The sequence below is a fragment of the Takifugu rubripes genome, chromosome 1 (assembly GCF_901000725.2).
Source record: "Takifugu rubripes chromosome 1, fTakRub1.2, whole genome shotgun sequence".
NCBI classification, from domain to species: Eukaryota; Metazoa; Chordata; class Actinopteri; order Tetraodontiformes; family Tetraodontidae; genus Takifugu; species Takifugu rubripes.
This window is the reverse complement of record NC_042285.1, coordinates 7,009,973-7,024,246: the sequence shown is the minus strand read 5'-3', so window position 1 is coordinate 7,024,246 and position 14,274 is coordinate 7,009,973. Positions and strand designations below refer to the sequence as shown.

At 40.7% G+C, this 14,274-nt stretch overlaps 1 protein-coding gene across 8 annotated transcripts in view; it reads left to right on the top strand.

Moving 5' to 3' along the window:
* Window positions 1-14,274, top strand: part of jmjd1cb (jumonji domain containing 1Cb) — a 116,477-nt gene that overhangs the window by 67,057 nt on the left and 35,146 nt on the right. For 6 of the 8 annotated variants that reach the window (XM_029838715.1, XM_029838724.1, XM_029838700.1 and 3 more), the window contains 10 exons: window positions 1,471-1,741; window positions 2,082-2,615; window positions 2,716-3,049; window positions 3,270-4,188; window positions 4,285-4,482; window positions 5,004-5,176; window positions 5,945-6,068; window positions 9,555-10,089; window positions 10,166-11,845; window positions 12,893-13,094. In XM_029838715.1, coding sequence (XP_029694575.1) covers window positions 1,471-1,741; window positions 2,082-2,615; window positions 2,716-3,049; window positions 3,270-4,188; window positions 4,285-4,482; window positions 5,004-5,176; window positions 5,945-6,068; window positions 9,555-10,089; window positions 10,166-11,845; window positions 12,893-13,094 — 4,970 coding nt within the window. The remainder of the gene's footprint in view (window positions 1-1,470; window positions 1,742-2,081; window positions 2,616-2,715; window positions 3,050-3,269; window positions 4,189-4,284; window positions 4,483-5,003; window positions 5,177-5,944; window positions 6,069-9,554; window positions 10,090-10,165; window positions 11,846-12,892; window positions 13,095-14,274) is intronic. The other 2 variants (XM_029838710.1, XM_029838693.1) reach the window with 2 other exon arrangements.

Genomic DNA, 14,274 nt, shown 5'->3' with positions numbered 1-14,274 from the left:
GCACAGTCAGGTCTGGGCTTTGGTGAGTGGGAGAGGCACAGTCAAATCTGTTAAAGAAGAAATTCAACTCATTTGCCCAGTCCTGCCTCCCAGATTGAGGGCCCCTCCCATTGTCCTTTGTGTGGCCTGAGATGGTTTTTAGGCCTCTCCAGACTTCTCTGGCATTGCTCCCCTTGGGGTGCTCCTCCAGCTTCCTCCTGTAGCTGTCCTTGCCTCTCCTTATCCCCCTTCTAAGCTCCTTCTGGACTCTCCTCAGCTCCTCCTTGTCCCCAGATTTAAAAACCTTCTTCTCATTCAGCAGGGCTTTTAGTTCAGGGGTCACCCAGGGTTTGTTGTTGGGGAAACACCGGACCTTCCTGGTAGGCACAGTATTTTCCACACAGAAGTTAATGTAGACTGTGATGCAGGTCGTCAGGCCGTCGATGTCCTCCCCGTGAGGTTCACATAACACATCCCACTCAGTGGCGTCGAAGCAGTCCCTCAGAGCCATGCTGGTCTCCTCAGACCAGCGCCTTACATACCTCTTGGTGGGTGGTTGTTTATTCACCAAAGGTATGTATGCAGGGGACAGATAAACCAGGTTGTGATCAGAATGGCCCGGGGGGGGGAGGAGGTGCATGCATCCTTGGTGTTCACGTACATTAAATCCAAAGTTCTATTGTTTCTTGTGTGGCATTTCACATCCTGGGTGAAGGTTGGGAGAGTGGAGGACAGAGAAGCATGATTAAAGTCACCAGAGATGAGGAGGAGGGACTGGGGGTGCAATGTCTGAAGCTTTGACACTATGGTGTGTACAGTCTCGCAGGCAGCAGCAGCAGCATCAGCCGCTGGAGGGATGTACACGGTTATCACGATAACGTGCGAGATTCCCTCGGGAGGTAATATGGCCGAATGCTAACCGCTAGCAGTTCAATGTCTTTGCTGCAGTACTGCTCCTTCACCCTGATGTGCCCTGGGTTACACCATCTATTGTTCACAAACATCGCAATGCCCCCTCTTTTCCTCTTACCGCTCTCCTTAGCTTTCCTGTCTGCTCTCACGAGTTGAAAACCATGGGTCTCGATGGGTTTTACGTTTTATTCTCAAATTGTAATGGGGTAGGAATCTTACAGCATTACAGGTGTGTACATGCGTTATAGTTGTAGGGCTGATATATTGTAAGTATACGTAACTTCAAATAAGGTAAGGTTACAGACATAAACAGTGGTTAAAAAAAAGGGTGGATGCTGCTTGGGGATTAGAGGCTCCTCTTGGGGGAGGGACCGCAGCATCACTGGACTTCAACCAGTAGGGCTTTTGTACACATCTATAAAGTCAATTGTCTTCAGAACAAAATACATTTAATGGCTGTCAGGGCTTTTTTGTTTTCTTTTTTCATATTTGAATATATTATCAGAGTTTTTAATGATTTAATATGTAGAGGTATACCTCAAAAAAAAAATAAATCTGTGAACTGAAATGTTCTTTCAGAGCCATTACACACGAGCCCGAGCCAACAGCCCACGCCCAGTTATGACCTCATCAGGGCCTAGCCCAAAAAGTTCCCAGGGGATACTGGCTTCCCAGCAGTCTTGTCAATCACAGCAAAGTCTACAGCCTGCAAGTCAGTTACACAGCTCGCTCAGCAGCAGTGGGCGGGAGCAGAAAGAACAACATAGCTGTCGCACTTCTCGGAGGAAGAGCTCTGATAGCAGTGTTCCAGAGGAAGACAAGGACAAGAGGGAAGAGACCACAGGCAGAAGTAAGGATAGGTGCCACTGCAAATACATCCATGTAGTTATGTCCTGAATTGAGCCCACCAGATGTAACTGTTGTGGAGTGTATGACTCGATCAGTCATGATGATGAGCAGGGGATTAGAGCATAAACTTGTAAGAGCAGGTTCATTATGTAAACATGTACACATTGGGTACACTGTGTTTTGGAAATATTTATTACTTAAAATGTATTTAGTGACTGAAAAATATTTATATTTAATTATATAAATGTGGTTAGGTGACATTTCATTTAAGTGATTGATGTGTGTAAAAATGCAATAGAAAAACATGCTTGACTTTGATCATTTTTATTTCAATTGTACAGATTCCAAGTTGAAGGCCAAACAGGCCGTGAACAAACGCAAACGAAATTGTGAGGAAGATGAGAAGAAGGCTGGTGTGAAACACCTGAGGATTGACATAACTTCAGATTTGTCTGAGAGCAGTGACTCAGAAAATACACATAAGAGCACTGTACATTTTTCATACTCCTCTTCCTTATTTTTGTCATCCTCATCATCTTCGTCATCTTCTTCCTCTGAACCCAATTCTGAAAATGACCTGAAGAGTCACAGCAACAACACAAAGCTCAACATTTTGAAAAAAGATGACAAACCGCTACGTCTGCAGAGCATCAACATCAGTGATTCCGCAACCACCATTGATCAACTGTCCCCATGGGTGGATTTTCAGGAAACAGAGCAGAATAAGAAGGCTGATAAAGAGACGGGCAAAATGATTACAAAGGAGGAGGAGGAACTTGTGGCAGTAACACAGATCACACAGCTACCACAGCAACAGATTCCTTTGATGTGTGATAGTTTGCAGGGCAGCATTATTAGAAAGAATATTGTGAAAGGTATCATGTCAAAGGCTCCTGCCAAAATTTTCTAATTATTATATGAGAAGTAATCATTCCTGATTAAGTTCATCATATCACTCAATTGTGTGTCATGTAGGTTCATCCGAATCCCAAACACCGTCACTTACTCACCTCCACAGTGGCAGTGTGATTGACGTCACTGATGATGCCCAGGCAACAGTGCACAAGGAAAGTTCAGAGGCAGTGTCGGCACTTCTTGCATCTCAGAAAGCGGAATCCACCTCACCATATCTCCCACTCAACCTTTCACCGGTTTCCTCCCCTCTAATTCCCCAAGCTCCCTCACCTTCTGAAGGTAGCCAGAGGGCAGATATTGAAGCTCCTTTGCAGCAACAGGTTGTTACAGGAAGTGGTGTAGCAACAGCCAGGACTGTAGACACGATGGATTTGGCTTCTACTGAGGTGATAAGGTGTGTTAACACTATTACTGTTCTAGATGATCAATTCTAACTTTAAAGTAGCACTTACCACGTAGAGTAGAATTGAGTTGTATTGAAATGTACTGAATGACTATTTACGGCATTTAACTTTACTTTTGTTACTTATGACTATTTGAAAATTAAAATAGTTCTGTGTTTCTTCTTGAGTGTACTGAACTTGTGGAAATTATTCTGTCTTCTCTTGTTTCAGACTGCTCGCATCTGATAATGACAACGGGGCCCTGAAAACTGTTATTCCTCATCATTTTCAACATCTGCGCCAACATCCACACTACACCTCTATCCAAAATAGCATGACGAGCCAGTTCATACCTTGCGAAATAAAAAAAATGCAGCAACCCCAAATCAACATGTTTTTTTCATCTGATGAAGCAAACTCAAAATTGATTCCCAACCCAAGCTTAAGCACAGAGTTGCAGAACCCCCTTAAACATAAACTGCAGTATGCAAGCAATTCTCAGTTCCAGTCAATTCCCATAACAACAAATATTTTTCACAGCAAGCCCCACTCAGGTCAACTCGACATCTTAAAACCCAAACCCAACATCTCACCCGAGATTACGAAACATAACATACCCAAGTGCTCTGATACTTCCTCACTGCCAATTAGTCGATTGTTGACAAAAACCGACACAGCCAAACCTATGCGGTCTGGTTTCAAGTCAGGCTCACCACAACCAGAGACAAGCAGCATCACTGCGTGCAGTGGCAGCTCCAAAAACCCTCTAATCATTGATAAAAATGACACTTTCATCGTTTACAGGGACCCAGCGCTGGTCACTTCTCATTCAGATAACTATACATCTCCTGCCATTTCCTCCAGTCATATGGCATCTTACCTTCACCCTCACTTGCGCACCCTCCACTCAACCTCACCTCACTCTCCCTGTCTTTACCCATCCCACCCCCATGCTGCCTCCCATCTCCTCGCTTCCCCTCATGCCTCTTCTCTGCCTCACTCTCATCTTTTGCCATCCGGAGTTCTACCAGCTATGCTTTCGCCTGCAGCATCAATCCGGGGGGGGCACCCTCGCCTTGATTCTCCCAGTGGGCTGGGACAGCTTACATTACCCCAAGCAGCTACCGCACACCAGCAGCAGTTTTTACCGGTAAGGTTTTCATTTCCCAATTGAAAGGTATAAATAGTATAGAACCAAATGCCATTAATGCCATAAAGTAAATAAGAGAATTATATTTGTTGTCAGGGTCAGGGACCTCCTCCTCACCCTCTTCTGGCCCAGACTAACAGTGGGGGAGCAGGATTAGGACTGTACCCCATCCTCTGGCCATATCCAAATGGAACGTCAAGCTCTTACTCCCCTAGTCTCAATTTGGCCCCCACAGCTAAGTGGGTTCATCCTGAAAATCATGTTACCATGAATTCTGAGGTATCTATCAGGAGGGTATGTTTTGTTTTTTGTTTTTTTTGTTTTTTTTTAAAAAACCTGGTAATTTCTTGAAGTGTGACTAGAATTTTCCACTTTGAAATCCATCTTTCTGTCTGTTTTCTGTTGATGTAAATTACTATTTAAAGTGCTATTTGTTAATCATATAAGCACTTAATCAATCACTACTTCTTTTTCTCTAATAACCAATTTGTAGGGTTCGAAACATTTCTGTTTTAACTTTTCATTATAGATATGTTCTGGTGTTTTTTCCTCCTAACCGTTGCAGTGAATAGGATAAAAAAGCATTTGTTCAAGTCATCTTACGTATGACAACTACATTCCTTTCTTTAAAAAAAATTACCAATAATGTAGTTTCTGAATTTGTGACAGCAGACCTAATTTTGTTGCTCTGTGAGGAGAGAACATTTCTTAGCACTTGTGAATACTGCAAATTTATGTTTCACTTTATTTAAAGATCTTTAGTCTTCATTAAAGTTGTTTTGAGTGGATATTTTGTCTTATACTGTTGTGTTCAGAACACAGCCAGTCCCTGGCTGCCACAGTCTGCTGGTAGTACTGCTGATGGTCTGGTTTTGTTGAGTCATGGTCCCATGCGGCCAGCGAGTGCTGACGCCTACCAGCCCGCTGTCGAAATTGGCACACACACAAGTGCTTCACTTTCAAAAGCTAGCAATGACATTCCCAAAGAGTAAGTACTTCCTTTTATATTTCATTTAATTGAAATAGAGTAAACTGCGAGTAGGGGGTTAAGGAAAGTTTAATGATGCAGATGATTTTCAAGCATTGGTACCTTTCTAATATGGTTCATCCAGCTTCATTAATAGTTAGTCTGCAAATCCTTTTAATATGGGAGTGTCTTGGAGACTGTGGAAATGTACATCATTATTTGTCTTAAAGATAAATGTTCTGGTCTCTTTTCTTTTTTTATTCTCTTATTGTATTAGCAAAATTCTGCATTTTTAGATAGAATTTAAAAAAATTGCTCTGAGAAGACATATGGTATGATTTCATCTAAAGTATAGCATGATGTCACACACCCTGTTTGTGTATTGATCTCCAGCCGCGCTGGCTATGCGTTCATGCACGTTCATGTGACTCGCCGCCTCCTCCCTCCTCTTGGAGCCCTTGGCCCTCCTTCACTAATAAAAACCTAATGCATATTTTCAAAGTGAAATGACCAACAGTGAAACCAAATATTCTGAAGACGACCAGGATATAACATTATCTCTAAAGGAAATGTTATAATTTACTTACTGAGTACTTACTATGTTTCATCAAATGATGCAGTAACCTCCATCCTTTCATCCCTGAAAGGTCTATAAAGAATAATCATAAAATGCTCTTTAAAAAAAAAAATCTACACTTTTACAGAAATTATAATGAATCCATAAATTGATTGTGTGCAGAAATGTAGATAGAAAAGCTTTGTTTATTATTGCTTTGTTGATCCCATCAGGACGCTGATATCCCAGCGGAAAGAAGATCATACAAAAAAAAAAAAAACCCTCACTGGAAAGGACAACAGTCTACATCACCTCTACACAGACCCCCTCAGCAAGGCCCGACTGGCAAATAAAAAGGTATAACCTACCACATTTATCATTGCAATTATTTTGTTCACTGTTTTGTAATGTACTGTATTTTCACGACTATAAGGTGCACCTAAAACACAGATTTTCTCAAAAATCGACAGTGCGCCTTATAATATTGTGTGTGGACTGAGTTCCAAAATCTGCTGTGTGCCTTTGGTGGGTGCACTACGGTAAACGCTCCGCCCATCGATTAGCGGCACACCTATGCGTAAGGACCCCCTAAAATGGCACCGGTCAAGCGACACGCGTATGAGGCTTACTTTAAACTGCAGGCCATCGAATATGCGGCTGAAATGGCAATCGAGCAGCTGCAAGACATTTTAATGTAAATGAGTCCATGGTCAGAGAAAGTGGAGAAAACAAGAAAGTGAACTGCGCCAAGTGAGGAAGACGAAGTTGAGTTTCCGCAGGAACAAAGCAAGGTGGCCTGAGCTGGAAGACTGAGTGGAACAGTTGGTTGTGGAACAGCGAACATCTGGAAGGGGCATCTCTACTGTCACCATTCGACAAAAGGCCAAAGCGATTGCTGAAGAAATGGACAGAAATTGAGCACTTCCAAGGAGGTCTGTCTTGGTGTTTTCGCTTTATGAGGAGGCGGCATCTCTCCATACGCGCAAGGTCAACTGTTGCACAGCGGCTGCCCGTGGATTACCAGGAGAGGGTGGCCATTTTCCGCACCTACTGCCGCGAAAAGATAACCGCGCCGAGCCACATCACCAACATGGATGAGATCCCTCTGACTTTTTACATCCCTTTGACCCACACAGTGGAGAAAAAAGGGACCAGCACAGTGGCAATATGCACAACGGGGCACGAGAAGTGGTCGTTCACCGTGGTTCTCTGCTGCCACAGAAATGGACAGAGCACTGGATGACGGAAGGCAAACACTCCTTCACAAAGACTATGAGGCAGCGGCGGGCAAGTTATGCCACCATATGCTGGTGGATTGTAGATGCATGGGCTATGATACCGTCGTTATGTATTGTAAGAGCTTTCACAAAAGCCGGTATCAACGCTGAAGCAGAACCGGTTGGTGAGTCTGATTCAGATGACGAAGAAGAGGAATTCGGGATGTTGGACATTGAAATAGCGCACCTGTTTAATTCAGATACAGAAGATGAAAACTTGAATGAAGAATGAATATTTTGTTCAATAAATGTGTCGAAACTCACCATTTTACTTCTGTTGTCATTTTTTACTGTATGTTTTAGCATGCGCCTAATAATACGGTGCGCCTTGTGTATGTTTGAATGTTCAAATTTTAATAACATGACAGCACTTGAAAACAGTATTGACTAATATTTTGTATTATATGTATGTATTACAGATTTTGTGTATAAAATAATTTATTTTATTTAGTTTTAAAATTCTTTATGACTGATTGAATTGTCATATTCAACAAATACAACAGGAACAACAGAAAAAGGAAATGAAGGAAAAATTGATCATTACAGTCACAAAACTGTATAGAAACCGAGTAGCATTTTGCTTATAAATATTCAATATTTAATTAAATTCAAAGTAAAATATAATCAAGCCATTTGGCTGTGATGTAGTTCAACATTTTTTGTCAGTGTTAATAAACTTTTCTTTAGCTGCTTTCACCCTACATGAAAACAGCACGTTATCATGGACAGACGCAGTCGTTTCTGCTCGTCCTCTCTGCAAAATGAAAGGTGTTCCAAGTCATCTGCTAAATTACCTGATGACATTGATGTCTGCCTCTTGCGTTCTGATTTTGAGACTGCAGAGACTGATCTTTGAAGGGTATCGGTCCCCCCCTCTGTTTTTTTAAATCAAAGAAGTCAAATGTGTAGCTACACAAGCTATATTGGGAGTGCATATGTGAAATACTTCATGCTTGGGGAATCCCACAGATTAGGGATTGTTTATATACCTCCAGCGTGTGTATAACCTTTTTTCAATCATGGCAGTGCACTCGGAAGATCATGAGATCTGCGGCCACTCAGCTTCTGCGGAGAAGCGATTTGGTGGCAAATTTTGGGCACTGTACGCACCACAGCTATTTATGGCAATAAATGGCAGCCTGGTGTGCTGACAGGTCCTATTATTAAATTTGGAACTTAATAGCTATATGGTCACTCAGCACTGCTAAAAAAACCCTGATCATCTCCAGCTCTCCATCTAGCTGTGCCACCAGTGCCCTCCGTGTCCTCCACAGTTGTCAAGAATTTAGGACATTACTCCTGCGCTTAGTAGCCTAATCGCTGGAACAATAAATACCGTATTTTAGCGACCATAAGGCGCATCGTATTAAAAGGTGCAGCCTCAGTTCCGGGTGCTATTTCTGTATTTAACACACTGGATTATAGGGCACGGGCATCGTAAAACATAATGGTACTCTTAAAACATGCATGTATTTAGCAATGTACTCACATACATCATATTCTGTATCCGAAACGAATGAAATTAATCCGAAATGGCTTTTGCGAAAGTCAAAAAGCCGAAAAGCATTTACAGATTTTGGAACTCGGTATAAACATAAGACGCACTGCATTATAAGGCGCCCCGGCCATTTTGGAGAAAAATTAAGACTCTTAAGTGCGCCTTATGGTCGCAAAAATACAGTAGTCAAATGTCATTCGTTACAATATTTGTAGATTAAATTCCACATTAGCTAGGGACATTGTTCAACCTGTACTAATTTCAGTGTGAAAGCAATATTTAATTGACACGGGCTGCTAGCGCCTCCATTCTCCAAATTTTTGTAACAAAGTTTATCCAATAGTCAGGTGTGGGCCACTTTGGTAGCCACTATATCATGTTGATGGGCCTCTTACTGGCCACCAGTAAGGCATTTATAAGATATATGCTTTCAGCCAGTTCTGATGCATATGTCTAAGATATATAGTCTTAAAGTCCAAGATAATGTCATCGCAGAGGATTTCTTGTAGTTCATTATGCATCTCCTTCCAAAATTTTCTGTCCAAATTTCGCCAGCTCACTGTGGTACACTTCCACTGATGCTACCATATATTCGTCCAGTGTTCCTCAGTTACATTTATCCCATAATTCCTTTCCAATTTTCTTCTAATGGGTATAGTAAAGTGTGTTTTATTATCCATTAAGCGTTTGTATATGGATAATATATTCATTTTGCTCTTGTCTGAGCTATATACTCTCATAAATGACTCCAACAGGCAAAAATTTGCCTCTTTTAAATGTTTAACCTTTCTGCTGACATATCGTATCTGTAGAATTCTTACTTTATTATTACAATCTTATTTTAGATTAAATTAATGCAATGGAAAACAGATTAAATAGAAAACTTAATTGATGGTGCTGTTTACAAATCTAGGATTTGTGGAAAAAAAATATGGTTATATTTAATATTGGGATATTCAATCACATATACAGGAAAATATTTAAAAATAAATCATCAGGCAGTATGGTCTTTAAGCCCATGCTAATGCCTTGAAGACAATCCTGATGTTTTACCTTTTCCTTTTACAGGACTCAGTTCAGGCAGCTGACCAAGCCAGTACATACAAAGAGGAGAATCGGCAAATCTTGAAAGAGAGTATTGAGGTTGCTCCATTCACTGCCAAAATCCATCGCATCAGTGAGCCAGTGATGGATAAGGACCGAGAGAGATGTAGAGATGCAGGCTTCTTAGTCCGGACGCCAGTTCTGCCCTGCCAAAATGTAAAGGGTGGCCATGCCCATGGCATTCAGTCAGACAAAAGCAACTATTTCACCACACTGTCCACCACTGTGGTGAATGAGCCTTCAAGGCTTTATCCCTTAAAAGATTTTAGCTCATTCTATGACAAAATGTCTGCTGGTGCTTCTGTAGTGGTGGGTAGTGTTGGAGCCACTGTGTCTAACCAAGGATCCCTTTCCCTGGTATACTCTAGATGTAAATCTTCCCTCTCTAAGCCCCCACCTCTGATCAGGCACCAATCTGAGGGAGGTGAGGGTTTAGCAGGAAAAATCACTGAGCAGCTTAGCCATAAGCTCACAATAGTCCAAAAGCAGCACCATACAGGTAGTGACAAAATAGAGTGCTACAGTTCTTTGTTTTGTCTTTTGTTTTGTTCTAAACCGCTTCTCTTTCTTCTCAGCACCAAACCAGCATCATGAGCATATCAGGGCAATGCCATCCCTCCACAGAGCACCTGTCTTCCATCCACCCACACAGCATGCTCTGGAATGCAAAGAGGCAATAGAACAGGAAGAAAGAGAACAAGAGAGGGAGCAAGCTGCTTATGGTGGATGCCTATCACCACCCACACTTACACCCATCCAGCCTGTTAGCTATGGATCTTCTGGTTACAAAACATTAGCAGAGCAGCAAAAGCCCCCTACACTGTTGCCAGAATTCAGGGATGTCAAAGGTCATGGGAACACTGCTGTTCTAATATCCGTTTCCTCGTCCGTCAGTGAGGACGTTATGACTTCATCTGCAGATGATTGGAGAGGCGGAGAGATACTTCAGGATAAAGGAATGCCAAGGAATAAACCCCAAGCCATAATGGCATCAGTTATTGTGTGTCCATCCACTTCAATAAAATATGAGAGCGTTGTTGGTGCTAACAAATTATCTTCTATAAATTATAATGACCTCTCCCAGAGAAGAGTATATTCATCTTGTAAAGAACCTGAAGCTACTAGTGTTTTCCAGCCCAGCTCAAAATGTAATGACATGTCAGCTCAATATAAAAAGACTGGTGTGCAGGGAGTGGTTGGGACTAATTCTATTGATTCTGTGTCAGTTGCGCCATATTTTTGCAAACAAGTTAAAACTCAGTTTAGCTCAGCACACGAGGAGATTTTAGCCGATAAAACTGGAAGTTACACTTCCAGTATGCTAAACTACTCCCCAACAGGAGAGGAGTTAGCCTCAACTTATATATCTTCAGAAGGTTCTCTGCCCCCACCAAGTCCAGCAGAGATATCACAGCCCAGCCCTAGTCTCACTACAACATGTAACTTGACTTCTGTCTCAAGCCAGCCTTACTCATTCTCCTTTGTCCATCAGAAGAAGCACAAAGCTACTGTAGCTGCAGCCCCATCCAGAACCAACCTTTTTGCTCCCACAACTGTTATGGCTGGAAATTCCTCCTCTGTGGATTCAGCTGAAAAAATTCACAGTTCCTCCATTCACGCTTCATTCACTTCTGGGGAGAGTAGTAGCAGTTTTTTGAATGGAAGCACAACACCTGACAAGTCCAGTCCCTTGCCTAATGGTCATGCATCTGGGTCAGCTTCATCAAGCAGTGGGCATCCTATTAACTACCACAAGTTGAAGAAAGCCTGGCTTACCCGGCATTCAGAAGAAGATAGGAATATGGTAGTTATCATCAGCTCAACGACTGGTAAGATGGACAAAGACACCACCACTGACATCAGTAATCCAACCGCCATGTCTGAAATGATCAAACCATGTACAGTCAACCTCAGTGCTTCAACCTCATGCGAGATAGAAATGGGCAAGGAAAAATTTGACAGAGAAAGACAAGCAGAGGAGAAAGTGGGAGGAGCAGAAGCAAGAAAAACTCCTCTGAGACGGGGGAATAAGCGAACTTATGATTCTGGCTCAGAAAGCTGTGGTTATGACTCTGATGCCAGTGAGAGCAAAACTGCAGGTCGAGCCAAGAGACAGCCAAAACCAACCTACAAGAAGAAACAGAATGACTTGGCCAAGAAGAAAGGAGACACTGTGAAGGAAGATGATGATATAAAGCCCAATGGCATCTTCAGATCAGCCCGGGAGAAGACTAAACTTAAGCTTGCCAGCAACAGTGAGTCTTTGCTAATCTGGTTTGTTAGCAAATTAAATATATATTAAGTATTAACACTATTGTCTTTTTCACAGCATAGTTCCATACTAACTTTTTTCTTGCAAAATCTTAGTAACCGCTAAGAGGTATTTTGCTACCATCTCACTCAGTGTTCCAATTGAGTTGAGGCAATGCTAAAAGGTGACGTAAGTCATTGCATATTTTTAAAAGAATAACTTATAGCATGTCTATATGCACCATCTGGCAGCAATGCTATGGATAACAACAGAGATGATTAATGTTATAATACATATATATAATATGATATTATATCGTCCATATAGATGCAAACATTAACACAATCGCCCCATTACACTGCTGTTGACATATCTCAAAATGGATGTGATGTTCTTTTGTTTAAGCCATCTCTTGTCTAACTGCCTTTGTAAACAAATTTTTTTTGTGACAGACATAAAGTTCAAACAATTCCCTCCATGTGTTAATGTATAACTAATATACATTTCATTCTTGTTGGATTAAAAGTCTTCCAGAACAACTCTCCATAAGGCAATACAATGAGAGTATGTACTCTACAATAAAAGCAAAAAATGTATTTTATTTGATGAGTTTTTAGTGTCAAAGTTAACATATGCTGTTGAAATGGCATGAGTTGCATTTGTTGTTACATTTTTCTACTTAAATGTTAATATGTTGATTAACATTATTGTCATTACATGTCATTATAAAGATATATCATTATAAAGATGGCATTATAAAGTGATTTTTGTGGATTAGCTGATTAATAATTTCACCTTTCTCTGTGTCACATTTTTCATCGTTAGTTTTTGGCAAACCTTTCCTGCCACACTGTGTTGCACTTATATCATGTGACAATTTTATATATGCTAATCTAAACTATATTGCCCCATACTCAGCTGATTTCTACTACTTACTTTAAATGAAATATTGCTCTAATGAGTTCAGTTCTAAAGATGATTTTTATTTCTATGGATGAGTTTAACCTGCCATTTCAGAAGTAAGATGATCAGTTTACTGTCTTCATCTCAGATGGAATCCCTCGTTCTATCCTGAAGGACTGGAGAAAAGTTAAGAAGCTAAAACAGACAGGGGAGTCATTCCTGCAGGATGACTCATGCTGTGAAATTGGACCTAATCTCCAGAAATGTCGGGAGTGTAGAGTGATCCGTAACAAGAAGGGGGAGGAGCCAGTCCATTCCCCTGTCTTCTGTCGCTTCTATTATTTCAGACGGTAAAATATTTCACATATGCATTTTAACCCCAGGTTTATCAGGATTTTGTGTGGCCAGTTATGTTTTTACAGAGATGTCTGCCTTTTCTATTCAACCTTAAATTTACAATGCAGTGTGTGGGGATGTGAATGTTTGGAATGTACTGTAAACCTAAAAATTAAATTAACAAAAGATAGGAACGGGGCTTTTTTACAGTGAAAAAACATTTTAATATCAGAAATTTGTCCAGCTACAGAGCCATGTACTCAGCAGTGTGAAAGCAGAATACATTATTATTGATATGTATAATATTCAAAAGAAATTGCATCTTTGTATACATTTATGTGCCTTAAGAACACGTTACTGTATTAATGACAGTTTGCTGACAAAGCAGCCATTGGTAACAGATGAAATAGTTCACAATTAAAACACAGCCATGTCACACCTCCCCTTTATCAGCTTGAAATGGGAATGTGCAGGAATGGCTAGGGCAATGCATCAATACTGTTCCAAGTTTAATATAAATATAAATTAGTTGATCTTTACTTAATCAACCAGTTATGCTAATTGGACACCCCAAATTATCAGTGGGTATGTGTAGTTGAGATGAAAGTAAAGGACTGTGTAGGGCTGGTTCTTCTATGGTTTTAAAGTTTATTCACCTCTGGTGCATCAGTCAGCACACAATAAGAGGATATTCAATTCACTTTAAAGAGTTTACTGAGCAGGTGTTGGCACAGGTCAATTACATGAAGAGTAATGGATGGAGTACTGTAAACTGTATATGCACTGAGTTCAAACATGTACAGTATGTGTGGTTTCGCAGAACACAGACAAGAATTTGCAATTCTTATTTGCACATCTTATTTGCACCTTCCTTTTTCTTCATACTGTCTGACATTCCTTCTGTACATAATTTTTAACTTCTGTACATACTGTATAATGTACAAAGTAATGTACATAACATAAGAGTCTTTTTTTAAATTTTTTCTTTTAGTACTATTCTGTATTGTACACCACGGGCTACCGCTGTAACGTGTAATTTCCCCGATGTGGGATCAATAAAGTTTTTTATCCTTAGAAAGAATAATAAACAAAATTAGCTCGAATACAAATACTATAAGAAAATATATCACAATATAATATAAAATACTGTAGTATATAAATACAGATTTCCACAGTGTATGAAATTTGTGCGAT